At 45.9% G+C, this 24,930-nt stretch overlaps 1 protein-coding gene across 1 annotated transcript in view; it reads left to right on the top strand.

Annotated features, from left to right (window-relative positions):
- The window catches only part of Tet1 (tet methylcytosine dioxygenase 1), an 83,179-nt gene that overhangs the window by 3,416 nt on the left and 54,833 nt on the right, over nucleotides 1-24,930 (top strand). Inside the window, exons 2-3 of the mRNA XM_051153149.1 lie at nucleotides 3,733-5,684; nucleotides 19,484-19,537. Coding sequence (XP_051009106.1) covers nucleotides 3,831-5,684; nucleotides 19,484-19,537 — 1,908 coding nt within the window. The 5' untranslated portion in view covers nucleotides 3,733-3,830. The remainder of the gene's footprint in view (nucleotides 1-3,732; nucleotides 5,685-19,483; nucleotides 19,538-24,930) is intronic.

The following is a 24,930-nucleotide window of genomic DNA, read 5'->3' as shown; positions in this document are numbered from 1 at the left end:
GAAGCTTTAAGTCTTGTTTTTTTTTGGTCAACAGAAAAAGCTTTTAAATTCTCTGGGACTAAATGAAGGGACTGAAATCAGGTTGCAAGTAGCTCTAGGCATGCAAATGATACTTTAGCTGGTTGGTTTTTTGGAGACAGGATTTCTCTGTGTAGCTTTGGCTGTCCTGGACTTGCTTTTATTTTATTTTATTTTTTCCTGGACTTGCTTTTAGACTAGGCTGGCGAACTCACAGAGAGCCGTCTGCCTCTGCTCCCAAGTGCTGGGATTACAGGCATGGGCCACTGCGCCAGGCTGCAAATGGCACTTTTTTCTTTTTCTTTTTTCTTTTTTTTTGGTTTTTCGAGACAGGGTTTCTCTGTGTAGCCTTGGCCATCCTGGACTCACTTTGTAGACCAGGCTGGCCTCAAACTCACAGCGATCCGCCTGCCTCTGCCTCCCCCCCCCCCCCCCCCCCCCCCCGAGTGCTGGGATTAAAGGCGTGCGCCACCACGCCCAGCTTTTTCTTCAGTTTTTAAAATTTCTTTTCTTGATTTTTTTTTTTTTTTTTTGAGACACAGTTTCTCTGTGTAGCCTTGGCTGTCCTGGACTCCCTTTGTATACCAGGCTGGCCTGGAACTCAACAGCAATGCGCCTGCCTCTGCCTCCCGACTGCTGGGACTAATCGTGTGAACCACCACACCCTGGGAGACTGGTTCTAGGATGCTGCTGTCAGTATTGTAGTTTACAGACAATTGGTATTGTTTAGGAAGCTAGCCTGTGAGACAGGAGTTTCAGTTGGACAGGGTGGCTTGGAACTCACGCTGGGTCATGAATCTTGAATTCTCCTGCCTCCTAATCCCAAACTAGCTTTTCATTTTTTAGGCAGAGAGAATGAATCCTTTTTTGGGGGAGGGGAAAAGGTGTTTCTTTCTTTCTTTCTTTTTTTCTTTGGTTTTTTGAGACAGGATTTCTCTGTTAGCTTGGCTGTCTTGGACTCGCTTTGTAGACCAGGCTGGCCTCAAACTCAGCGATCTGCCTGCCTCTGTCTCCTGAGTTCTGGGATTAAAGGTGTGTGCCACCACTCCCAGCTGTTTATTTATTTATTTATTTTTATTTATTTATTATAATTAATTAATTTTTTGGTTTTTCAAGACAGGATTTCTCTGTGTAAGAGCTCTGGGTGTCCTGGACTCTCTCTGTAGACCAGGATGGCCTGGAACTCACATCCATCCACCTGACTCTGTCTCCAAGGTGCTGAGATTAAAGGCCTGTACCAGAACCACCTATCAACAGGTCTCTTTTAAACTTTCTTTCTTTTTTCTTTTCTTTTTTTTTTTTGGCTTTTTTTCCTTTTTTGTTTTATTTATTATTTGTATAGTACTCTGCCTACATGTGTGCCTGCATGCCAGAAGAGGGCACCAGATCTCATTATAGATGGTTGTAAACCACCATGTGGTTTAGGGAATTGAACTCAAGATCTTTTTTTTTTTAATTTGTTTATTTATTATGTATACAGTGCACATCAGATCACATTATAGATGGTTGTGAGCCACCATGTGGTTGCTGGGAATTGAACTCAGGACCTCTGGAAGAGCCATCAGTGCTCTTAACCTCTGAGCCATCTCTCCAGCACCCTGAACTCAAGATCTTTGGAAGAACAGACAGTGGTCTTAACCTCTGAGCTATTTCTCTAATCTCCAATTTTTAACTTTTTTTTTCTTTTTTTGGTTTTTTGAGACAGGGTTTCTCTCTGTATAACAGCTCTGGCTGTCCTGGAACTCCCTCTATAGTCCAGGCTGGCCTTGAACTCACAGAAATCCACCTGTCTCTGCCTCCCAAGTGCTGAGATTAAATGCGTGCGCCACCACCGCCCAGCTTCCAATTTTTAACTTTCAAAAGCTGATCCCAGGATACCTTTTGGTTTACCTTTTGGTTTATCCAAATTACTGGAGGATCTTCATGAGTTTATTTTATTTATTTATTTATTTGGTTTTTCGAGACAAGGTCTCTCTGTGTAGCCTTGGCTGTCATGGATTTGCTTTGTAGACCAGCCTGGCCTTGAACTAACAGAGATCCACCTGCCTCTGCCTCCCAAGTGCTGGGATTAAAGGCATGCGCCACCACACCCGGCTTTTTTTTTTTTTTTTTTTTTTTTTAAATACTGGGTTTCTCTATGTAGTCCTGGCTGTCCTGGACTTGCTTTATAGACCTGGCTGGCCTTAAACTCACAGATCCATCTGCCTCTGCCTCCACAGAGTGCTGGGATTAAAGGTGTGCACCACCATACCAGACCCCACATTCAGGAATTTTCATTTTCTTTCCAGTACTTAGAATATATGCTTCTTCGTTTTTGTTTTTTGCTTTTTGTTTCAGACAGGGTTTCTCTGTGTAACAGTCCTGGCTGGACTCACTTTGTAGACCAGGCTGGTCTCCAACTCTCAGAGATCCACCTACCTTTGCCTCCCAAGTGCTGGCATTAAAGAGGTGCACCACCACCACCACCTGCCTTATATGTTTCTATGTGTTTTCAGTCCTGCTATCTTGATAGAAGATGAAAGCATACTTCAACACTGTTAAATATGTAGATATCAGAATGGATGTCATTTCATAATAAAAACAGTTATTAAAATAATTCATTGTGCCAGGTGTGGTGGAGCACTCAGGAGGCAGAGGCAGTCAGATCTCTGTGAGTTGGAGGCTAGCCTGGTCTACAAAGTGAGTCCAGGACAGGCAGGACTGTTATACAGAGAAACCCTGTCTCAAACAAAACAAAGCAAAACAAAACATAAAAACTAAAAAAACAAAAACTAAAAAATTCCTGGCTGTCTGAGGAAAGTTCTCACAGTGTATCTGTGGGTGTTGGTACATGAGTCCTGGTGTCCTCAGAGCATGGAAGTGTCAGACCTCTAGAGCCGGAGTTGCCGTGCTCCTCTGTGGGTGCTGGGCATGCACAGGTCTCCTGCAGGATGAGTACACTGACTCCCTGTGGTCTCTTTTCTTTCTCTCTTCTTTCTTTTTTCTTTTTGTTTTCTTGGTTTTTTGGGAACAGGGTTTCTCTATACAGCCCTGGCTGTCCTGGAACTCTCTCTGTAAACCAGGCTGGTCTCGAACTCAGAGACCTACCTGCCTCTGCCTCTGCCTCCTGAGTGCTGGGGTTAAAGGCTTGTGCCACCACCGTCCTGCTAAAATTTGTTTTTATTTGTATGGGTATTTGCCTCTATGTATGTCGGTGCACCAAGTGCATGCCCTGTGCCCAAAGAGACCAGACAAAGGCATGAGATCCACTGGGATTGAAGTTACAGACAGCCATGAGCAACCATGTGGGTGCTGGAATTGAGCCAGGTCCTCTGCAAGAGCAGTCTGCGCTCTTGATTTCAAGCCATTGGCGGAGCCCCCCCCTTAAACAAACAAACAAAAAACAAACCAAGGTCTCCTATAGTCCAGACTGACTTTTTTTTTTTCCTCCCTCTTCAAGACAGGCTTTCTCTGTGTAATCCTGGCTGTCCTGGACTTACCTTGTAGACCAGGCTGGCCTCGAACTCACAGTGATCACCTGCCTCTGCCTCCCAAGTGCTGGGATTAAAGGTGTGCACCATTGCGCTCTATCCGCATAATTTGTTTCTTTTTTGGTTTTTCGAGACAGGGCATAATTTTTTCTTTGGCAGTAAACATTCTCAGTTTCCCAGTTATTAATTTATCTTTCTAGTAGAGTACAAAGGACTAATAATAATTTTGTTGTTGTTATTTTAGACTAAATCCTCACGTGACCAAGATCGGCAACACTTCCAGATTCTCCTCAGAAGGAAGACTTTGTAAAGGACCAATGACTCTGTGTCCTGCAGTCTTGCATGTTCTACTCTGCAGCCATGTCTCGGTCCTGCAATGCAAAGCCTTCCAAATCGGTCAAAGCAAAGCTACACAAAAAGAAAAGCTGCCTGACGAAGAAGAAGATATCAAAGCAGGCTGCCAAACATGGGGCATCAGGGAAGGCCGTGAACCCTGGGAAACTGAAGCAGGTAATTCAAGGAAGAGTTGGTAAGAAAGAGACAGAAGACAAAACCCCCACGCCGGCCCCAAGTCTTCTGACAAGAGCCGGGGCTGCCCGAATGAATAAGGATCGCTCACAAGTCGTTTCTCAGAACCCAGAATCCTTAACTTGCAACGGGTTTACCATGGCTCTTCGAAGGACCTCTCTTAGCTGGCGGCTCTCCCAGCGCTCCGTAGTTACACCAAAACCTAAGAAAGTGCCACCTTCAAAGAGTTCTGGGAAGCAGCAGTGTAATCTTAATACCCAAAGCGACACGGGGATGGAGTACTCAGAAAACGATTCTGTCCCCAGCCAGGATGCCATCATGTCCACAGACACAGAGAGGCTAACTGATGAACAGAACACGTCTTTAGTTGAAGGTGAGAGCCAAGAGATAACCCAGTCTTGGCCTCAAAGGGTAGAAGATTCCCAAAGCTGTCTTTCCGCAGATGAGAACCCTGCGGCGGAGCACCTTTCTGGGCCAGCGGAAGGGACACACTGTGAGGGACCGCTCTCTCAGGAGACAGCAGATGAAGTGAGCGCTGCCGCCCCTCTGGAGCGTGCTCCCTCGCCCCAAAGATCAACTCCCGAAGTCACCTCTCAGAATAACACTAGCAATCAGTTAGAAGAAGTGGGGTCACAAGAAGAGTCTGTGAAGCCACCTGTCCCTTCTCTGAATCCTGCGGAACGGGAACACAGTTGCTTTCCCGCCTCCAGTTCTTTTAAGCTCGTACCGGAACTGGACCTTAAAGCTTGCATGTCTCTTGATGGCTCTATATATCCCACAGCTCTGATAAAATTCCTCTTGGCGGGCTCACAGCCAGATGTCCTGGATACTAAACCCCAAGAAGAAACCCCAGATCAAGGAGGATGCCACCCAGATCAGGTTCTGGTGGCCACTTCTGTCCTGGGAGCGGCTTTCAGTACGAGCCCACAACAGTGGGGATTTCCTGGTGCTACCTTAGTTCCTAGTGAGGACATGGGCAAGGTCTCAGACTCCCCAGAGGGTCTTGGTGCTATTACTATGCTAAACCAACAAGAAACTATGGGTGTGGATATGGGTGTTTCCCCAGACCTGCCTATCTTCCTTTCCTCGCCTCCAAACACAGTTGCTACCTACAGTAGTTCCTCCGGGCCCGAGCCCCACACCTCTGCCTCCTGTGGGCTTGAGGTCCAAGGTGCTGTACCGATTCTAACTTTGGACTCAGGACACACATCCCAAGCCCCACCCATCTCTGCGTCAAGTTCAATACCTCCAGTAATCGCTGCAAACAGGATACAAGCTGAGAAGTTGTGTGCAAGCCCTTTTCCAGCTATCACACATGGCTTTACAATTGTCCCCGAGGAGGAACCCCAGCACGCGCCGCTGGATCTTACCCAGGCCTCTCAGGCTGCTCCCGGCAAATTGGAAGGAGGGATTTCTCAGGTCAGCGTGACCAGCTCAGCTGATGTCAAAACCACAGGGATGCCTGTGCCAGTTCCACAGTGTAAATCTACACCGCCAATAGCGGAGAAGAGGAAACGCAAGCCTTGTGGGGTCTGTGGGCCCTGCCAGCAGAAGGCCAACTGTGGCGAGTGTACCTACTGCAAGAACAGAAAGAATAGCCACCAGATCTGTAAAAAGAGGAAATGCGAGGTGCTCAAAAAGAAGCCAGCGGCCACCGCACAGGTACAGGTAAGGAAGCAGCCAAGGACATGAGCCTACCTCCCCCCCCACTTCTCGGTGCACCAGCCGCGCCCCGCCCCCACCGTATAATCCCTTGTAAAAATGGTTCATCTTGCTATTAAGAACTTGTGCGTGACATCTTGTGGTGGAGTGATACTGGGGATTGCACCTAGGTATTCCCCTAAGCTAAGCAAGTTCTTTACCGTTACCTTTTTTTTTTTTTTCCCATTAAAGATTTATTTACTATGTATACAATGTTCAGCCTGCAAGTCCGGAAGAGGGCACCAGATCTCATTATAGATGGTTATGAGCCACCATGTGGGTGCTGGGAATTGAACTCAGGACCTCTGGAAGAACAGTCAGTACTCTTTTGTTTGTTTGTTTGTTTGTTTTATTTTTCAAGACAGGGTTTCTTTGTGTAGCCTTGCCTGTCCTGGACTCGCTTTGTAGACCAGGCTGGCCTTGAACTCACAGCGCTCCACCTGCCTCTAACAGTCAGTACTCTTAACCTCTGAGCCATCTCTCCAGCCTCTTACCTTTAAGCTTTCCGTTTTTCTCTTGCCATCTATAGCTTAGGTTGTTTGTAGCTAGCCAAGGATCACTCTTATGTCTAGTCCTTCTGCAGTGAGTGGCTCAGGGCTGCCTGAGGTGCCTGTTTCAGGGACGATGAAGTTCTGAGCACACTTGTGTGCACGTGGTTCATAGGAACTCATGCAGCCCGGCGCAGTGGCCCACACCTGTAATCCCAGCACTCAGGGAGGCGGAGACAAGTGCATTGCTGTGAATTAGAGGCTAGCCTGGTCTACAAACCGAATCCAGGATTGCCACCTGCCTCTGCCTCCTGTACTAGGACTAAAGGCATGCGCCACCACCCTCAGCTAGAACCAACTCTTGAAACTTCTCCACTGACTCCACAACGCGCATGTCGGGCTTGAGCACATGTGGGATTGGATTAAGGGTTATTGTGAATTGAGGCCAACCCAGACAACATAGCAAATTCTAGGATAACCTGGGCTATGGTGTGAGCCCCTTACTTCTCAAAAAATTATGAACTTTAAAAATTTTTTTTCTATTTATTATTATGTATATAGTGTTCTGCCTGCATGTATACCTGCAGGCCAGAAGAGAGCATCAGATCACATTACAGATGGTTGTGAGCCACCATGTAGTTGCTGGGAATTGAACTCAGGACTTCTGGATGAACAGTCCAGTGCTCTTAACTTTTGAGCCATCTCTCCAACTCTGTTGTCATTTTTTTTTTTAACTTATCTATTTTTATGTACATCGGTGTTTTACCTACATGTCTGTCTCAATGAGTGTGTCAAGTCTCCTGGAACAGAAGTTCCAGACAGTTGTGAGCTGCGATGTGGGTGCTGGGAATTAAACCCTGGTCCTCTGGAAGAGCAGCCAGTGCTCTTAACAGCTGAGCCATCTCTTCAATACCCAAGATTGTGAACTTTTTTTCCCCCCCAGACAGGATTTCTCTGTGTAATAAATAGCCCTGGCTCTCCTGGAACTTGATTTGCAGACCAGGTGGGCCTCAAACTCACAGAGATCCACCTGCCTCTGCCTCCTGAGTGCTAGGATTACAGGCGTGCACCACCATGCCAGGCTGTGATTGTGGACTTTTAAAAAAAGATTTATTTATTTATTACGTATACAGTGCTCTGCCTGCATGTACACCTGCCTGCCAGAAGAGGGCACCAGATCTCAGTATAGACGGTTGTGAGCCACCATGTGGTTGCTGGGAATTGAACTTAGTACCTTTGGAAGAACAGACAGCGGTTTTTTTTGTTGTTGTTGTTTTGTTTTGTTTGGTTTGGTTTTTCAAGACAGAGTCTCTCTGTGTAACCTTGGCTGTCCTGGACTCACTTTGTAGACCAGGCTGGCCTCGAACTCACAGGGATCCACCTGCCTCTGCCTCCCTAGTGCTGAGATTAAAGGCATGCGACACCACACCTGGCTCAGACAGCATTCTTAACCTCTGAGCCATCTCTCCAGCCCCCAGATTGTGGACTTTTAACTGCATTAGCCTTTTAACTTCTCTAGACTTAAATTACCAGTCTCAAAATGCTGGCTTCCTCTCTGAGACTTCGAAAAAGGGACAGACATCGAGCCAATCCTGTGTTGATGGGCATTGAAAGTGTTTCTTCCCGGCTGGATACTTTTTGTTTTTCGAGACAAGGTCTCTCTGTGTTAGCCTTGGCTGTCCTGGACTCGCTTTGTAGACCAGGCTGGCCTGGAACTCACAGCGACACACCTGCCTCTGCCTTCCGTGTGCTGGGATTACAGGTGTGCGCCACCATGCCCAGCTCCCAGCTGGATACTTAATGACACAGGCACATGTTTAACCTTAGCACTCAGATGCTGAGGCAGGAGGATTGCTCTGTGTTTGAGGCCCGCTTAGGTTATAGCATGGCAATTTCTAAAAATATCAAAGGTGGGGAGGTGGTCAGGGAAGATAACTTTTGTTTAAAAAAAAAAAAAAAATCTTGGAGACAGAATCACATTATTTAGACCAGGCTATGCTACAATTAGCAGAGATCTCTCTGTCTCTGTCTCCTGAGTGCTGGGATTAAAGGTGTGAACTCTCTCAAACAGCCAACAATATTCAAACCAGTTCTCACACACACGCACACACACAGACCCATCCACGCACGCACGCACGCACGCACGCATGCCAGTTACGAATAGATCACAAATATGTCTCTGTTACAATAGAGCTATCACTAGCTGGGTGAGCTCTCATGTGCTGCTGAGCCGAGCCATTGCAAACTCATTCATCCCCTGACATCACATTTGCTGTCTTTCTCAAACCCCTCGATTGTTGGCTCAACAGCTTACCATCTGCATGATTATCTGCAATACAAAGCCAGCAGTCTTTGCTGTCTTCTTCATCTGTCTTCTTTTGCATTACAAGGTCTAGTTTACTGGTTAAAGTCCTTCATTAGAAGAAGCTAAGGCAGGAACACAGGGCAGGAACCTGGAGGCAGGAAGGAAGCAGAAAACCATTGAGAAACACTGCTAACTGGCTTCCTCTTCGTGGGATGCTCAGCTTGCTTTCTTTTTCTTTTTCTTCCTATTGGTTTTTTGAGACGGTTTCTCATGTATCCTTGGCTGTCCTGGAACTCTCTTTGTAGATTAGGCTGGCTTCAAACTCACAGAGACCCGCGTGCCTCTGCCTCCCAAGTGCTGGGATTAAAGGCGTGTGCCACCACACCAGGCTGTGCTTTCTTTAACCTGTAGTACCGTCAGCCGTTGTATTTCCTGGGGTGATATTCTGATGTCATTTTATGCAGTCTTTACTGTTCCAGATCCCAAACCAGCTGTTTATCAAAGGGAAGTTAATTTGTTTTAGGGGGGGAAACTCCAGCTAGAAACCTGGATGATAAAATATTATTGCAATGTTAGAAAGTTGTTATGGGGGCCAAGCAGACAGCTCAGTGGGTTGCCTCCAAGCCTGACAATTTGAGTGCTGTCCCTGGGACCCACATGGTAGAGCCAAGGTCCGCTGACCTCCCCATCTGCACCAAGATGTGCAAGCCAGCTTACCAGTAAGTAAATGCAATACAGTTCAAAAAGTTATTACTTGGTGTTTTGAGACAAGGGCTAATGTAGATCCAGCTGGACTCAAATTTACTATCTGGCTAAGACTGGCCTTAATTTTCTGATCCTCATGCATCTACCCCCCAAGTACCAGGGTGGGTTGTGACCCCTCTGCATTGTCTTATGAGACAGTGTATCACTATTCTGCATAGGTTTGCCTGAAACTAAATAGCATTTCCCTTGCCTCAAGATCTGTCTGGCTAAGAATGGTGGGCACACCTTTAATCCCAGTTCTCCTAATGCAGAAGGAGTTCCCAGGGGAACCAGGCCTACACAGAGAAACTGTCTCAAAAAACAACTAAAACAAAGAGAAAGAAAGCTACATAGGGGACCAGGTGTCTGGCTAACAGGCCAGTAGTAACCGTGTTCCTCCAGGACCTCTGGCTTCAGTTGCTGCTCTGCTTTCCTTTTTTAAAATCTTATTTTAGGTAATTTATGTGTGCTGGTGTGAGGGTGTCAGATCCTGGGAGTTACAGACAGTTGTGAGCTGCCATGTGGGTGCTGGGAATTGAACCTGAGTCCTTTGGAAGAGCAGGCAGTGTTCTTAACCATTGAGCCATTTCTCCAGCCCCCTGCCTTCCTTTTATTTTATTTATTTATTTACTTTTTTTGTTTTTCGAGACAGGGTTTCTCTGTGTAGCCTTGGCTGTCCTGGACTCGCTTTGTAGACCAGGCTGGCCTTGAACTCACAGCGATCCACCTGCCTCTGCCTCCCAAGTGCTGGGATTAAAGGCGCGCACCACCATACCTGGCTTCCTGCCTTCCTTTTATAATGGGTTGTGATTGGATTGTGCAAGCCAAATAAACCCTTCTCTCCCCCTAAGTTGGTTTTGGTCAACATTGTATCACAGCAATAAAAAACAAATAGGATGCTTCCCAAAATGTTATGCTTGGTCAGGCCATTAAGCAACAACATTCTGGGTTATATTGTAAAGCGCTATATTGATTACACTGCCATCTCTGTGGTTTTGGTTTGTTTGTTTATTTTGGGATAGAGTCTCACTGCATCACCTTGTGTGGTGTGGAACTCACAGATAGATATACTTGCCTTCTGTATACTTAAATTAAAGGTGTGTGCCACCAAGTCGTGGTGATAATATTACTTTTAGACAAACTCTCATTGTAGCTTTAGGCTCTTCTGGAAATTGCAACATAGCCCAGACCAGTCTCAAAACGCCAAATGCTCTTGCCTCAGTCTGTTAAGTATGGGTATTACAAGCATAAGCCAACATGCCCACCCTGAAATGTCATTTTGATGGCTCAGATCAGATCAAGTGCTTTCGGTATGGCATGGCGGTGCGCCAGAACTTTCAGAAGTGTTTGCCACTCGTTTTATTTGACCTTTGGTGTGGGGTTTGTGAGAGAATGGAGCATCATGTACCCAATTTATTTAGTCTGTATGATGCAGAAGGTTGTTTTGTTTTGTTTTTGCCTTTGTTATTGTTTTTCGAGACAGTTTCTCTGTGTAACAGCCCTGGCTGTCCTGGACTGACTTTTTAGACAAGGCTGGCCTCGAACTTACAGAGATCTGCCTGCCTCTGCCTTCCCTAGTGCTGGAATTACAGGTGTGAGCCACCGCGCCCCTGGCTTTCACTATAATTTTCTTTCACATTTTGGTAATGTGACAATTATGGTGTCATTCCTTGTCCTGTGCTGTGATCGTTTGCCTCTTTTGAAATGTTTTCATGCTGAGCATGGTGACACGATTGCAATCTTAGTACTCTGGAGGATCAGTGGCTGGATCACTTAAGCTCATGAGTTCAAGACCATCCTGGGTAACATCTAGAGACCCTACTCCTTTCAGTTAGACACAGTCTCATTCTGTCCTATTACTATTTATTTATTTATATTTGGTTTTCTGAGACAACGTTTTTCTGTGTAGCCTTGGCTGTCCTAGACTTGCTTTGTAGATCAGGCTAGCCTGGAACTCATGGCAATCCACCTGTCTCTGCCTCCCAAGTGCTGGGATTAAAGGCTTGTGCCACCACACCCAGCTATTTTTTTTTTGTGTGTGTGTGAAGATTTATTTATTATGTATATAGTATTGTGCCTGCATGTGTGCCTGCATGCTAGAAGAAGGTATCCGATTTCACTACAAATGGTTGTGAACCATCCTGTGGTTGCTGGGAATTGAACTCTGAACCTCCAGAAGAGCAGCCAGTGCTCTTTTGGTTTTTGAGACCAGGCTTTTACCTCTATTTTAATCTATTCCTTTCCCCACCCACTCCCATGGTAGCTTTTGCCAAATCTTTTTCATCCAGGATTATAAAGTGAAATTAAAATGTCATATGGATTGTAAGTGCACTTGGTCCTATGCGCTCTCTTCAGTGACAGGTTTCGGGGGGGGGCAGGATTCTTTCCTCCCTCTTCACTCCTTTACCCATTGTGCCTGGTACATGGTAGGTAGCCTATAGATGTTGGTTAAATTTGGTGAGCAGTGTATGGGACTGTATGTACATATAGCGAAGGCTGGTGTCAGTGTGTATTTGCTTTTTAAAAATTTCCCCATTATTTTGTTCCTTTTGGAAAAAGATCTTATTATGTACCCATGGCTAGCCTCAAACTTGGCATATAGACCAGACTGGCATTTAACTCTTAGTGCCTTCACCTAAACCTCTGGAGTCTTGGGGTTACAGATACTATTGTCCTGTCAAAAGCCAGGCAGCGTTGGTGTCTTGCAACAGGTTGGTTTTTGGATTGAGTATTTATCGGGTCTCCAATGTTGCGGTGAACACTTGACACATTTAATCTCACAGTCGTCCTGGAAAAGACATTCTGCCTCCAGCTATTGAAGTAACACTCTGAGGCTTCAGGAGGCCAGATGGCTTGCCGAAGGCGGTAGTTGATTGTGGAGTCAGGATGTGGCTTGGGAGGTCTGTTCATTTTATCCACCATCTCTCTGAGGTGGGCTGATAAGCAGAGTGGGAGGGCTGGAGGAGCGGACACAGCGGCAGCCAGGTCCAGGGGCAGTCACTGAAGGCGAGGTGTTGGAATCTTAAATTCCTTTTTAGGTATGACAAGCACTTCCTCTACTTCACTGAATGTGTGTGTGTGTGTGTGCTGGTTTAGAGGACAGAGGTCAGCAGGAATGTCTTCCTCCTATTCCTCAGACTGGCTGGCCAGCAAACCCTTTATGGCTGCCTCCCCTGTGCTAAGATTACAGCCGCTTGCTGGATGTGGCTTTCTGTTTTAAAATGGTGGTACTGAGAATTCACTCTGGAGCCTCAAGCTAACTAGATGAATATTAATATTCTTTTACTGAGGAATCTAACATCTCCAGACCATGGCAATCTTTTTTTGTTTGTTTGTTTGTATGTATGTTTGTTTTTGTTGTTGTTTTTTGTTTGTTTGTTTTTGAGACAGTTTCCCTGTCTTAGGCCTGGCTGGCCTGGCCTCACTTTGTAGACCAGGCTGGCCTCGAATTCACAGAGATCTGTCTGCCTCTGCCTCTGAATGCTGGGATTACAGGCAGCCTCAGCAATCCCGCCCCCCCCCCCCCTTTTTTTCCAAGGCAGGGCCTCTCTGTGTAGCCTTGACTGTACTGGACTCGCTTTGTAGACCAGGCTGGCCTCGAACTCACAGCGATCTGCCTGCCTCTGCCTCCCGAGTGCTGGGATTAAAGGCGCACCTCGCCACTTCCCACAATGGACATAGCATATTGAGTTCTAATTGCTCATTATACTGTGCATGTGTACCTAGTTCTACTTATGGACAACCATAGGTTTCCCAATGACATAATCACACCAGCTACAGGGTCAGTCTCATAACGGCATCAGTGGGGTGTGTGTGGGACTTCCGCAGACACACTGATCATGTGTAAGGTATCACTGTCCCTGGCACTCAAGATGATGAGGCTAGCATACCGCCTGAGTTCAGACCCGGCCTCAGGTCAGGTCTCAAAAAAAGGACGAGAAATTATCCATGTTAGCAGCACTACAGGACTGGAGCCGTGATTCAGTGTTCTTGCTGCTCTTGTAGTGGACCATGGTTCCGAGAGCAACCACATGGCACACCAACCTCACCCCTAATTCAGTTCCGAGGGAATCTGACACCTCCCCTCATTACTGATCTCTACGGGGACCAGGCACATATGTAGGGCATACACAGATTGACAGACAAGCAAAGCCCAGAACACAAAAGAAGATACTGTTCAAAGTGGTTTTTTTTTTTTTTTTTACTAAAATGTTTCTAACAAAAATAGTCAATTTTCACATTTACATCAAGCCCACAGTGTTAAAGAATTGTGAGGTTAGCTGTCACAGTGGCACATACCTGTGATCCCAACAATTGGGGAGGCAAAGGCAGGCAGATCTCTGTGAGTTCAAGGCCGGCCTGGTCTACAGAGTGAGTCCAGGACAGCCAAGACTACACAGAGAAACCCTGTCTCAAAGAAGACAAAAAAAAGTGAGGTTGAGCCTGAGACCTCTTGGGATCTTGCTGGCATTGCTGGGTGCTTTCCCCCTACCCCAGGCCTGACACATGCATTGAGCCAACTCTCTAACTTATCTTTTAAGGTGGCTGGTGACAAAAGAACGGAGTTTATATTTGTATTGAGACAAGCCCTTCACTCTTGACAAGCTATTCCTGAAGGGTTTGTGTTGTAAAATCCTAAAGAATCACTATTCCGGGTCTAGGAGTAAGAATGTCAAAGACCTTTTCTACTTTTTTTTTTTTTTTTTTTTAGGTTTTTCGAAACAGGGTTTCTCTGTGTAATAGTCTTGGCTATCCTGGACTCAGTTTTGTAGACCAGGCTGGCCTCGAACTCACGGCGACCTGCCTGCCTCTGCCTCCCGAGTGCTGGTATTAAAGGTGTGCGCCACCACGCCTTTTTTTTTTTTAAATTTATGTATACAGTTATGTATACAGTGTTCTGACTACATGTATGCCTACACACCAGATCATATTATAGACGGTTGTGAGCTACCATGTGATTGCTGGGAATTGAACTCAGGACCTCTAGAAGAGCAGTCAGTGCTTTTAACCTCTGAGCCAGCTCTCCAGCCCCCTTTTTTGTTTTTTTATTTGACAGTTTCACTGTATAGTCCAGATTGGCTACCAAACTCCGGTTCATGAGTGCTCTTTTAAATTTTATTTTAATATATGTTACTTTTGTTATTTTATATGTCGGTGTGTCTGTGTGAGTGCACACCACGTGTGTTTGGGTGTCTGGAGGCTGTAAAGGCAGATGCCATCAGCTCCTCTGGAGGTTAGTAATAGGCAGGTGGTTATGAGCAGCCTGCAGTAGATGCAAGGAACCAAATGCAGCTCCTTATCTTTGAATTTAAAGAATATTAGCTACATAATAAGTATTTGGATAACAGGAAACTTTAACCTTTGAAATTTTGCCATATATCATATCTAGACCTAGGGTGGGGGTTGGGGGGTGTTGGCTCAATATTTTGTATATATTGTGCAGGTTCCTTAGAGACAAGGTCTCATTCATCCTAGGCTAGCCCCTGGATTCACAAAGCAAAGGACAACCTCAAATTTGTAGCCCTCAGTTGGGCATGGTGGTGCATGTCCTAATCCCAGCACTTGGGAGGCAGAGGCAGGTGGATCACTGTGAGTTCCAGGACAGCCAACGTTACATAAACCCTGTCTCAAAAAACAAAAAAAGAAGTCGCAACCCTCTAGCCCCTTGAATGTTGTTTGTTTTCTTTACATTTTTTCCTCCCTCTGAAAAACAATTGTCATTTTTTGTTTGTTTGTTTGTTTGTTTCAAGACAGTGTTTCTCTGTCATTCTTTTTTGGTGAGATAGACATGTTGAGACGCGGTCACACTCTGTAAACCTGAAACTTGCTATACAGACCAGCTGTGGCCTCAAACTCAGAGAGATCCGCCTGCCTCTCAGCTCATGGGATTAAAGGTGTGAGCTATTGCAATTGGCCCAGCCATAAAAATGCAATTCTTTTGTTGTTGTTTTGAGACAGGGCTTCTCTGTGTATGTAGCCTTGGCTATCCTGTACTAGCTTTGTAGACCAGGCAGGTCTTGAACTCACAGAGCCTCTGCCTACCGGAGTGCTGGAATTATAGGTGTGGCATCTGCTACTAATTCCTGATTTATCCTATTAAAACTCACAGTTATCTAAGTTCTGACCCGATTCTGTCAAATCTACAAGATGCAGGCACCAGGACAGATTGCTGCAGAAGTAGACACCTTAGCCTTGAGCCACTGTGCACTCTTATCCTATCCCAATGGTTCGATACTGGCAGGCAGTGCAGTTCTGGGCACTTTCCTTAACTGGCTGAAACGAGCTTTTCTATCCTTAACAACTAGTTTTGCAGAATAGTGCTGCCTCTGTGTCTCCTTAAGTCCCCAAGTGTAAGCTGGGCGTGGTGACGCACATCTTTAATCCCAGCACTTGGGAGGCAAAGGCAGGTGGATCCCTGTAAGTTCGAGGCCAGCCTGTTCTACAAAAGCAAGTCCAGGACAGCCAGGACTGTTACACAGAGAAACTCTGTCTTGAAAAAGCTTAAAAAAAAAAAAAAAAAAAAAAAAAAAAAAGTCCCCACATGTAATGTTTTTATGAGTTCACAGTGTCTTACTTATCCTACCAACTCTCTGAGCAGCATTCAGTTGGGGTCCACAGGTAACACATTGATTTGAACTATAGAATCCTAGCATAATGTGTTGTGGTGCATTTACTAGATATTGAGCAATTTATCCAAGGGAGGAGGCCCACTCCCTGGGAGAAAGGGCATGACCCTCAAACAAGGGAGAGGCTGCCCTGAGTGACAGGCTGATGGGATTGTACAGTGGCCTGACAGGATGCTCTGGTAGTTCCTTGGGGGGAAAAAAAATAGGGACCCTTTAGATCTTTAGATAGCTGCTCTTTTTTTTTTTTTTTTTTTTTTGGCTTTTTGAGACAGGGTCTCTCTGTGTTAGCCTTGGCTGTCCTGGAGTTGCTTTGTAGACCAGGCTTAGATAGCTCTTGTTGTCAAACCTGACCTAAACTTGATCCCTGGGACTCCAATAGTGGAAGGAGACAATGAACTCTGCGAACCAATCATTTGTATTCCACGTGCTATGGAGAGTGTCTCCAACATAATCACACGTGCGCAAGTAAATGCTTAGTAGCGGGAAGGAAACCGGGATTGGGGCATCCTTCAAGGATGAACTTCGACATCACCTAAATGATGGGTGTTACCCACCTGTTCTCCAGCCTCTCTGTATGTGACGACCGTGCACTGCCACCTGCTTTTTGGTTGCTTTGGTTCCCCCACCAAGTTCCCACTCCCTCAGCACCAGCCCCGACACAGGGTCTCACTACAGAGCTCTGGCTGTCCCAGAACTCAAGGCTGCCACTGAACTCACAGAGAGAGCTGCTTGCCTCTGTCTACAAAATGCTGAGGTTGGTTAAAGGTGTGTGCCACCACTTCTGGATCCACAGAGGTTCCTGTGCTTGGTCTTATGGTTAGGTCAGAGTCCCTCGGTTTGGTATAAATGTCCAACAAAAAGTTGAACACCAGGGCTGGAGAGATGGCTCAGCGGTTAAGAGCACTGTCTGTTCTTCCAGGGGTCCTGAGTTCAATTCTCAGCAACCACGTGGTGGCTCACAACCATCTATAATGAAATCCAGTGTCCTCTTCTAATGTACAGGTGTATATGGAGGCAGAACACTGTGTATGTAATAATAAAAAAAAAAGTTGAACACCACACAGGACTGGGATAGATAGGGTGTGTACCTTTCTTTGCCTTTTATCTCCCCTCCCCACCCCCCCCCCCCTTCATTTTTTTGGAGACAGACTCTTGCTATATAGCAATAGCTGGCCTGGTACTTGCATTGCGTCCCAGGCTGGCTTTGAACTCATTGCAGTGCTCCTGCCCAAGTCTTCCTTGGGTGCTGCAAGCATGGACGTGTTTTTGTTTGTTGTTGTGTGATTATTGGGAGGCAGGGTCTCACTCTAGCTGAAGCTCCTCCTGCCTTAGCCTCCAGAGTTAGTCAACTTTGTTATCACTGAGGCTAGCTTCAGTAGTTTCCCGCCCCGCTCCGTCCATCTGTGAATTAACCCCCCCCCCCCAATCTGTGAATTAGTTAAAATATTGGTGAATGGCAGGGCAGTTCAGGGATGGTATAAAGAGGGAAATCTCAAGACGGGGGAGTACACAGCTCATTAATAGAGCACTAGCTTAGCATGCACGAGTCCCTAGGTTCAAGCCACAGTACTAATGAATAGATAACTAACTAAATGGGAAAACAACACGCTGTACAAGGAAAGTGTGCTTTCGTGGCAGCCTCAAAGCCACAGAAGGGAGGGTGATGAAACACAGGCCTTCCGGCCCTCACTCCGTTCAGAGTTTCTGGTTGTGGGAATCTGTTCTGAATCCAACTGCAAGTGGAAAACCCATTTTTGGCCTCACAGCCAGGCAAGCCATCCTGCCAATCCTGCAAATGTACTGCAGAAACTTTGGCCCCGGGGGAGGCAGGAGCTTGGGCTGGCTTCCCAAGAGCTGTGCAGCTGTCAAGGTGGCTGTGATGGGACTGTGATCAGCCTCCGTACAGCTTTTTGGCAGTGACCTTGGGACCAGCCCAGCTTGTCACAGCTATTCTGGTCCTCTGCCACTAGAGCCTTTGCGGCTGTTATAAGAAACGCAAGGGAGCGAACAGGAGACTGCACTTTGTTGATGTCTGGCAGGTGACATGTATTGCCTGTTCCCAATGCCTACCATCCACTGAGCGTGGATGCAGTCCAGGTGTGTGTGTGTGTGTGTGTGTGTGTGTGTGTATGTGTGTGTGTACACACGCAGGCGCGAGCGCGTTAGTGGCAAGTTCACCACCACACCCCCACCCATGCCCTCCCTGTTCAGGGCTCAGGTTCAGCTCTTAGGGAAGTGGCTGGTTGACCACCAAGCCCGCGCGCAGGCTGGCGCCACCTGGGAACCCAGTTGGCGGCCTGAGAAGAGAGACTTGGTTGCACTTGATGATCTTGGGAGGAGGGAAGCCAGAAATGCTTTTTCTTCCCCCAAAGGTTCAGATTGGAGTCTGCCTTTTGGGAAGGCACGAATTTCTTTGGGCACTGAAGGTCATCATCAGTTTACATATGGCCTTCCATCTCTATGGTCAACCAAGAGAGAGTGGCAAGTGTATCTTGAAAACTCCCACCCCCTCTCCTGTCCACACCCTGTCCTTTCTCTCGGTGGCCGATTGTTATTTTTCAGTCAGACTTTGTTGTTGGACATTTATTGACAGAAATCAAATCGCCGTTTCTAGGCCAAGCGCTGGCTGCACAGAGGTGTGGTTCCCAGGAATGAGCCGCGCAGCCGAAACAGCTGAGCCTGCGCTGTCCTCACTTAACCTCCCTGCCTTCAATATCGCCAATATTTAGTCTTGCCTTATAAAGTCAAAATGCACAATACCTTCCAGGGTTGCTGTGAGCCCCGATGCCCCCTTTGGCTCAGGGGTATCCCCTGCCCGGTGATACAGAGCAGCGCGCCCCTCCCTGCGCCGACCTGCCCTGGTGCCACCCAGAGGTTCTTGCTCAGGGAGCCTCCGCCATCGATCCGACGGTGGCGACCTGGGGGATTTGCGAACGTTGTCTTTTGCTGAAGCCTCCTGTGATTTCGGTGGCGGCGACCAGATCCTCTGCAGAGAACTCCATGTCGCAGCTTGTGGTTGCCTGTGTCCTGTGGTGAGAGCCCAGCCTCACAGGAGATCCTTTGTCTGGGATAGTGCTAGGCTGCGAAGATCTCTTTGGAGTCTCTAAGCTCTGCCTTGCCATTGGCTGCACTCTTTGTGGGGCTGTTTTTGCAAAAGGCATGCCCAGCACGTCTACAGTGCTGGCAGGCCAGGGCTGCCTTTAAACACCATGATAATGATAGCAAAAGCAGTTTGCAGAGCTGCTCTCTGTGGAGGCTTCCTCTGCAGAAGTAGGCAAGATGGCTACCTCGTGGGCTTCGCCGTGAAGAATGCAGAGCTAATTAAGACAGACTTTTAGGGGGAAAAGGGGCATTTCCCTCCATCTTTATTTATGCAAGGTTGTTTTTCTTTCCAGTGACTTTTAAAGTATACATTTTACATAAGCTCTTCAGGGTCTAAACTGACTAACATGTTGATGGCATTAAATAATATAAGTAAGTAGTTGTTACAGAGAAGTAGCAAAAAAAATTTTTTTGGGGGGGGAAGGGTGGGAGCTGATATATATTTTTAAAATGGAGGCTCACATTTCAATTTTACTTTTTTTTTTTTAATTTTAATTTTAGGTTACAAAAGAAAACAAGAGGCCCCAGAGGGAAAAGAAGCCCAAAGTTTTAAAGGTAATCAGCTGTTGATTAAATGATATATATATATATATATATATATTTCATTTCATACAGTATTTTTCTGTCACCTGAGGATGAATTTGAGGTACAGTGGATGTAGATCCTCCCAGGTTGTCAGTGGCTACGTGCATTTTTCACTCAGCCAGAGTCTCTCGCTTCTTCCTTCATCTCCTTATGTCCACATTAGCATCCTTTATTTTCAGCTTCTTACAAGTGTTGCGCAGATGGAAAGTTTATATGCAAAGTATTGAATAATCCTTCTCCTCTCCTGCTCCCTCTGTGCCACCTGCATCTGCGTGCTGGACCCCGTGGACATCAGCTCCACCGTGGGGAAGTTGACAGCTATGATTCACTGTATTAAACATTTTTTTTTTTTAACACCTAGAAAATACTATTGTAAAAACTCTGATTTTTTTTTTTTTAAGTTGGGGGAGGGGATGGGTGGCATTAGAGGCTTTAGTTCAACTTCAAGTGCATTGAGACCTTACAGCTGAACTCTTAACTGCTCCATATGAAATGCTCACTGTGTCATCTTTAATTTTGGCTGCCTTAGATTATAAGGCATCAGCATGTTTTCCTTACTTTGTATAGATTGCACGCTGAGCGTTCAGCAGTAACCTGATTTGGTTGTTAGCTTGGAATCTGTTTGCAGCTCTGTTATGGTATGGAAGAGTTAATTTAAAAGCCTATGGTCTCACTAGAAGTTCGAGGCTAGTCTTAGCCTAGCCAATTATTGCTCACAGGTTTAAGATTTCAAGCACTGTACTGCAGTACTATGAATGTTAGTTAGCAAGCATTTTAATTGTAGAGGGAATATTAAACACTATCTGTAGAATTGTTCCACATGTTTAATCTAAAAAGGATTTGAGTGTAATTATAGCTTTGTGTTTGCAAATAAAGTTTTAGCCCTCTCGTGTGCTGAATGGTGGCCGATTCAGTCTCATTTGCTGCCGGGTTGTGTGACTTGGAAATGCTGGCACTGAGAGCCGGGCATTGCCTCGCTTGTTGGTTTCACTGACCACCTTGAGGTTTCTGTTTCCTGTGCACACACAGAAAGGGCATGGACGTTATTCATCAAACAAGAAATGCTTACTAGACAGAGACCACAGAGTCAGCAAAGTGGCAGGCTTTGTGAAATGAGTGTAACTATTTGGCATGCATTTTCATGAGGCCTGGACAAATCAAGTAGGGGTTGTATGTGGGGCCCATTAAACCATCTTGTGTTTTTCTTCTTCATGTGATCTATCCGCTGGCAATGTTTTATACCTCCCAACTAATACTGACTTAAATATTGCCTGGTTTGCATGTGGATTGTGGTGGTGCACACCTGTAATCCTAGCACTTTAGAGGTACAAGCAGAAGGGCTAGGCATTCAGGTCTAGCCTCAGCTATATAGTGAGTTTGAGGCTTTCCTGGGTTACTGGGGACCCTGTCTTAAAACCACAAAGAAGCAATTTTGGTCTTGCTGTTGTGTTTCATAAATAAGTGTGTGTGCGCGCGCGCGTGTGTGTGTGTGTGTGTGTGTGTGTGTGTATACCCATACTTGTGCAAAAAAGAAACAGTACACACAATGCTAATCATGGTTCTTAAGTTCCCTCCATGTTGGGACACAGTGGGCTGGGAGGTGTTATTTAATTGTATGTTTAAAAAAAAAGTTTTGTTTTGTTTTGTTTTGTTTTTTGGTTTTTCGAGACAGGGTTTCTCTGTGTAGCCTTGGCCATCCTGGACTCACTCTGTAGACCAGGCTGGCCTCGAACTCACAGTAATCCGCCTGCCTCTGCCTCCTGAGTGCTGGGATTAAAGGCGTGCACCACCACGCCCAGCCTAAAAAAAAGTTTTTTAAAATTTACTATGTATATAGTATTCTGCCTACATATATGCCTGCACCCAGAAAGAGAACCTCAGATCCACCATATGGGTGCTGGGAATTGAACTCAGAACCTTTGGAAGAGCAGCCAGTGAGTGCTCTTAACCACTGAGCCATCTCTCCAGCCCTAATTCTGTGTTTTATTAGTCTTTGCATCTCCTGTCACCTATTACATGTCAGAAGTAAGTGTAGCATATGTTCCTTTGTGGACTCATGCAGTAGACTGTGATCCTTTCAGGTTTTTGCTTGTTTTTGGTTTCTTTTGAGACAGGGTTTCTCTGTGTAGCCTTGGACTTGCCATGTAGACCAGGCTGGTCTCAAACTCATATCCACCTGCCTCTGCTTCTGAGTATTTGAATTATAGGTTTATGCTACTGTGCCTGGCTGACCCTTTTAGGTTTTTAAAGTAAATGTCTGTGGGTGGCCTAATTTCTTCTGCCCCAGCAAGCAGAACTGAATTCTTGCTTACTTTTTTTTTTCTTCCTAGAATGAAAACATTTCTTTTGGGAGGGTGGGTTTCAAATCAACATTCCTCTATGTAGCCCTGGCTGTTGTTGAACTAGGCTAGCCTTGAACTTAGATCTATCTGCTTTTGTCTTTCAAGTGCTGGGACTAAAGACAAGTATCACTACCACCTGGCTAAAAATGTTATTTTGAATTTCTTGTATATTTCTGTGTATGTGCAAATGACTGCAGGAAAACATGAAGTCCAGAAGAGAGCATCAGATCTCTGTGCACTGGAGTTACCAGTGCTCTGGGTCACCTGACATAGGTAAAGGTTGAGAGCAGTATGCGCCCTAGCTCAGAGATCCGCCTCATCTCCTCCACTTCCAGAGTGCTGGGATGAAAAGCATGTACCACCACAGCCCAGCTTGTTTTTTGAAAAATTTTCCTGTGCTTTATTTAAGACAGGCATTCACCTTGTAGTATAGGGAGGTCTGCCTACTCTTACCTCAAGCCCCAGATCTTCCTGACTCAAGCTTGTAAATGCAGAATTTTCAATAAGAATAGTGAAATTTGATTCTCTTCACCTTTTCAGCATCCTGTCACGTGTATCTATGCACACACAGATGAAAATAAAACTCTTAGAAAGCTTTGTTTCTCTGCATCATACTAGAAATACTCATTCAGAGGTGAACCATAAGTGTGTAAGACTCAACTAAAGGAAACAGCCTCACAACTCGAGTGTTCGTTGGGATGTTATGCAGGGCTTAGGGATAGGAGATAGCTCTCAGCTGAACACTGGGAGCTAGAACTCAAATGTTCTATCTGTCTAGATCCTTGGCAGAAGCTCGCTGATGAGACTCTGCAGGTGGAATTTGTCCCCTGTCTTACTTCTCTCATGCAAAGGCGGCATTATGCCAAAGGCCTGGCTCACCTGTTTGCCCTGGTCCCTTAGACTTTCAAATATCTCTGGGTCCCGTTAGATGAGGAACCGGATGATGGAAGAAACTGGAAATAAAGTTTACATTGCATTTTGCTCTGAGTGTGCTAACTTCTGACTCCAGATGCAGCACCAAATTTACATTGTCTCATTTCTCCTTACTTCACCAGCCTCGGTTCCCCCCCTCACCAAGGGGTGGGGTGGGGGTGGGGAGGCAGGTTCTTATTATGTCCACCAGGCTAGCTTGGAACTCACAAAGATCCACCAGTCTTTGCCTGCCAAATGTAGGGATTAAAGGCATGAGCAACAGCCATACCTGGCCTCTTTTATTCTTTAATAATAATAAAACAATTGGTTGATCCAGTTGGGTTCCGTTACTTATTTATCTAAATTGATCTTTTAAAAAGTGTTTTTGCATATTAATTATACATAATACATTATGACCAATGTGTGAATGTTTATGTGCACGCATCCGCAGAGGCCTGAAGTCCCAGTCAGATGTTTTTCTCATATCTTCTCCAGTTCATTTTCTGGTCAAGGTCTCTCATCGAACTACAACCAAAGTCCCAGGTTCCTCCTGTCTCCACCTCCGAGGACTGGGAGAAATTTTTCAAGTGGGTATGGAGATCTGAACTTAGGTCCTCATGCATGGCCACTAAGTAACTTGCCAACTGGGCCGTCTGCATAGGGCATTGTTATGACATTTAGTATAGATACATAATTTCTCTGTATGGTCCTGGCTCTCCTGGAACTTGCTCTGTACACCAAGCTGGCCTCAAACTCACAGATCCGCTTCCCTCTGCCTCCAGAGCGCTGGGTTAAAGGTGTGCGGCACCACATCTGGCTTATCACACTATATAGTTTGATCACATCCACCCTTCCATTTCTCTTTGTGTCCCTCCCACTCCTCCTCCTTCCCAGCACCTCCCCTTTTGTCTGACAGTATTTCACTATGTAGCCTTGGCTGGCCTGGAACTTGCTGTCTCTTCTTCATTGAGGGCTAGGTTTAAAGGCATGTGAAACCATGCCCTGCTTTGGACACGTGCCTGTAGAGGTCAGGTGGAGGAGTAGGATCCCTGGAACCTTAGTTTCAGGTGTTCAGAGCCACCATGTGGATCCTGGGAGTGGAACCTGGTCCTTTGCACCAGCAAAGAGTGCTCACTGAGCTATATATGCAGCCCCATCTACCCGTGTCATTTATTGGCTCATAGGGTGATAGATGCCTATCATCAACGCTTCAGAGGTTTGAGCCAGCCTGTGCCAGAAGCATTTTGAACCAGTGGTAGTTTATAGCTGTAATCCCAGCACGTGGGACTCAGAGTTCAACACCCCCAGGATCCACTTCCAAAAGTTGTCATTTGACCCCAAATACACATGGGGAGAGGGGAGGAGTTTGTCAGGATAGAGAGGGGGCTAAAATGGGATGTGTGATCAGAGTGTATTACATATGTAGGAAATTATGGGAAAATAAAGAACTACCTTGGTGTGGGGTGTGGTGGCACAAGGCTGTAATCTTAACACTCAGGAGGCAGAAGGAAGTGGATCTCTGTACATTTGAGGCCAGCCTGGTCTACAGAGAGGCCAGGACAGCCAAGGCTACACAGAGAAACTCTGTCTCAAAAAACTAAAACTAAAAATTAAAAATGTAAAAAAGAAGAAGAAGAAGAAAAGAAAAGAAGAAGAAGAAATAACCTGGTGTTTGGTTTGGTTTGGTTTGGTTTGGTTTGGTTTGGTTTGGTTTGGTTTTTGAGAACTTGGTGGCCTTCTAAGAAGGATTAAAACCAAGATAGTGGAAATAGTAACAAGAGTGAGGCAGGGCGAAGGGGCAGCTATGCTAGTTTCACAACTCACCTGGAAATCTAAAGGACCTTTAACCAAGTGGGCATTCTGGGGTGGGGGGCCACACCTAACAGTCTTCACTTGGATCCTGTCCCTTCATTGATTATAAAACATTATTAAAGTCTCATTATTTGAAATAACTGGATGAATAAATACAGAAACGTCAGTGAATATTAAACCAGGAAGCTGTCTGCAGAGGCAGCTTCTGAGGAAGTGACGTTGAAGCAAGCAACCCTCCTCTCAGCGTTTCCTTCCTTGATGATGCTGATAAAGGGGAAAACGTAAAAGGGGGTGGGG

This window comes from Acomys russatus, chromosome 11, assembly GCF_903995435.1.
Source record: "Acomys russatus chromosome 11, mAcoRus1.1, whole genome shotgun sequence".
NCBI lineage: Eukaryota > Metazoa > Chordata > Mammalia > Rodentia > Muridae > Acomys > Acomys russatus.
Note: the sequence above shows the minus strand (reverse complement) of the source record. Positions and strands in the feature narration are given on the sequence as shown.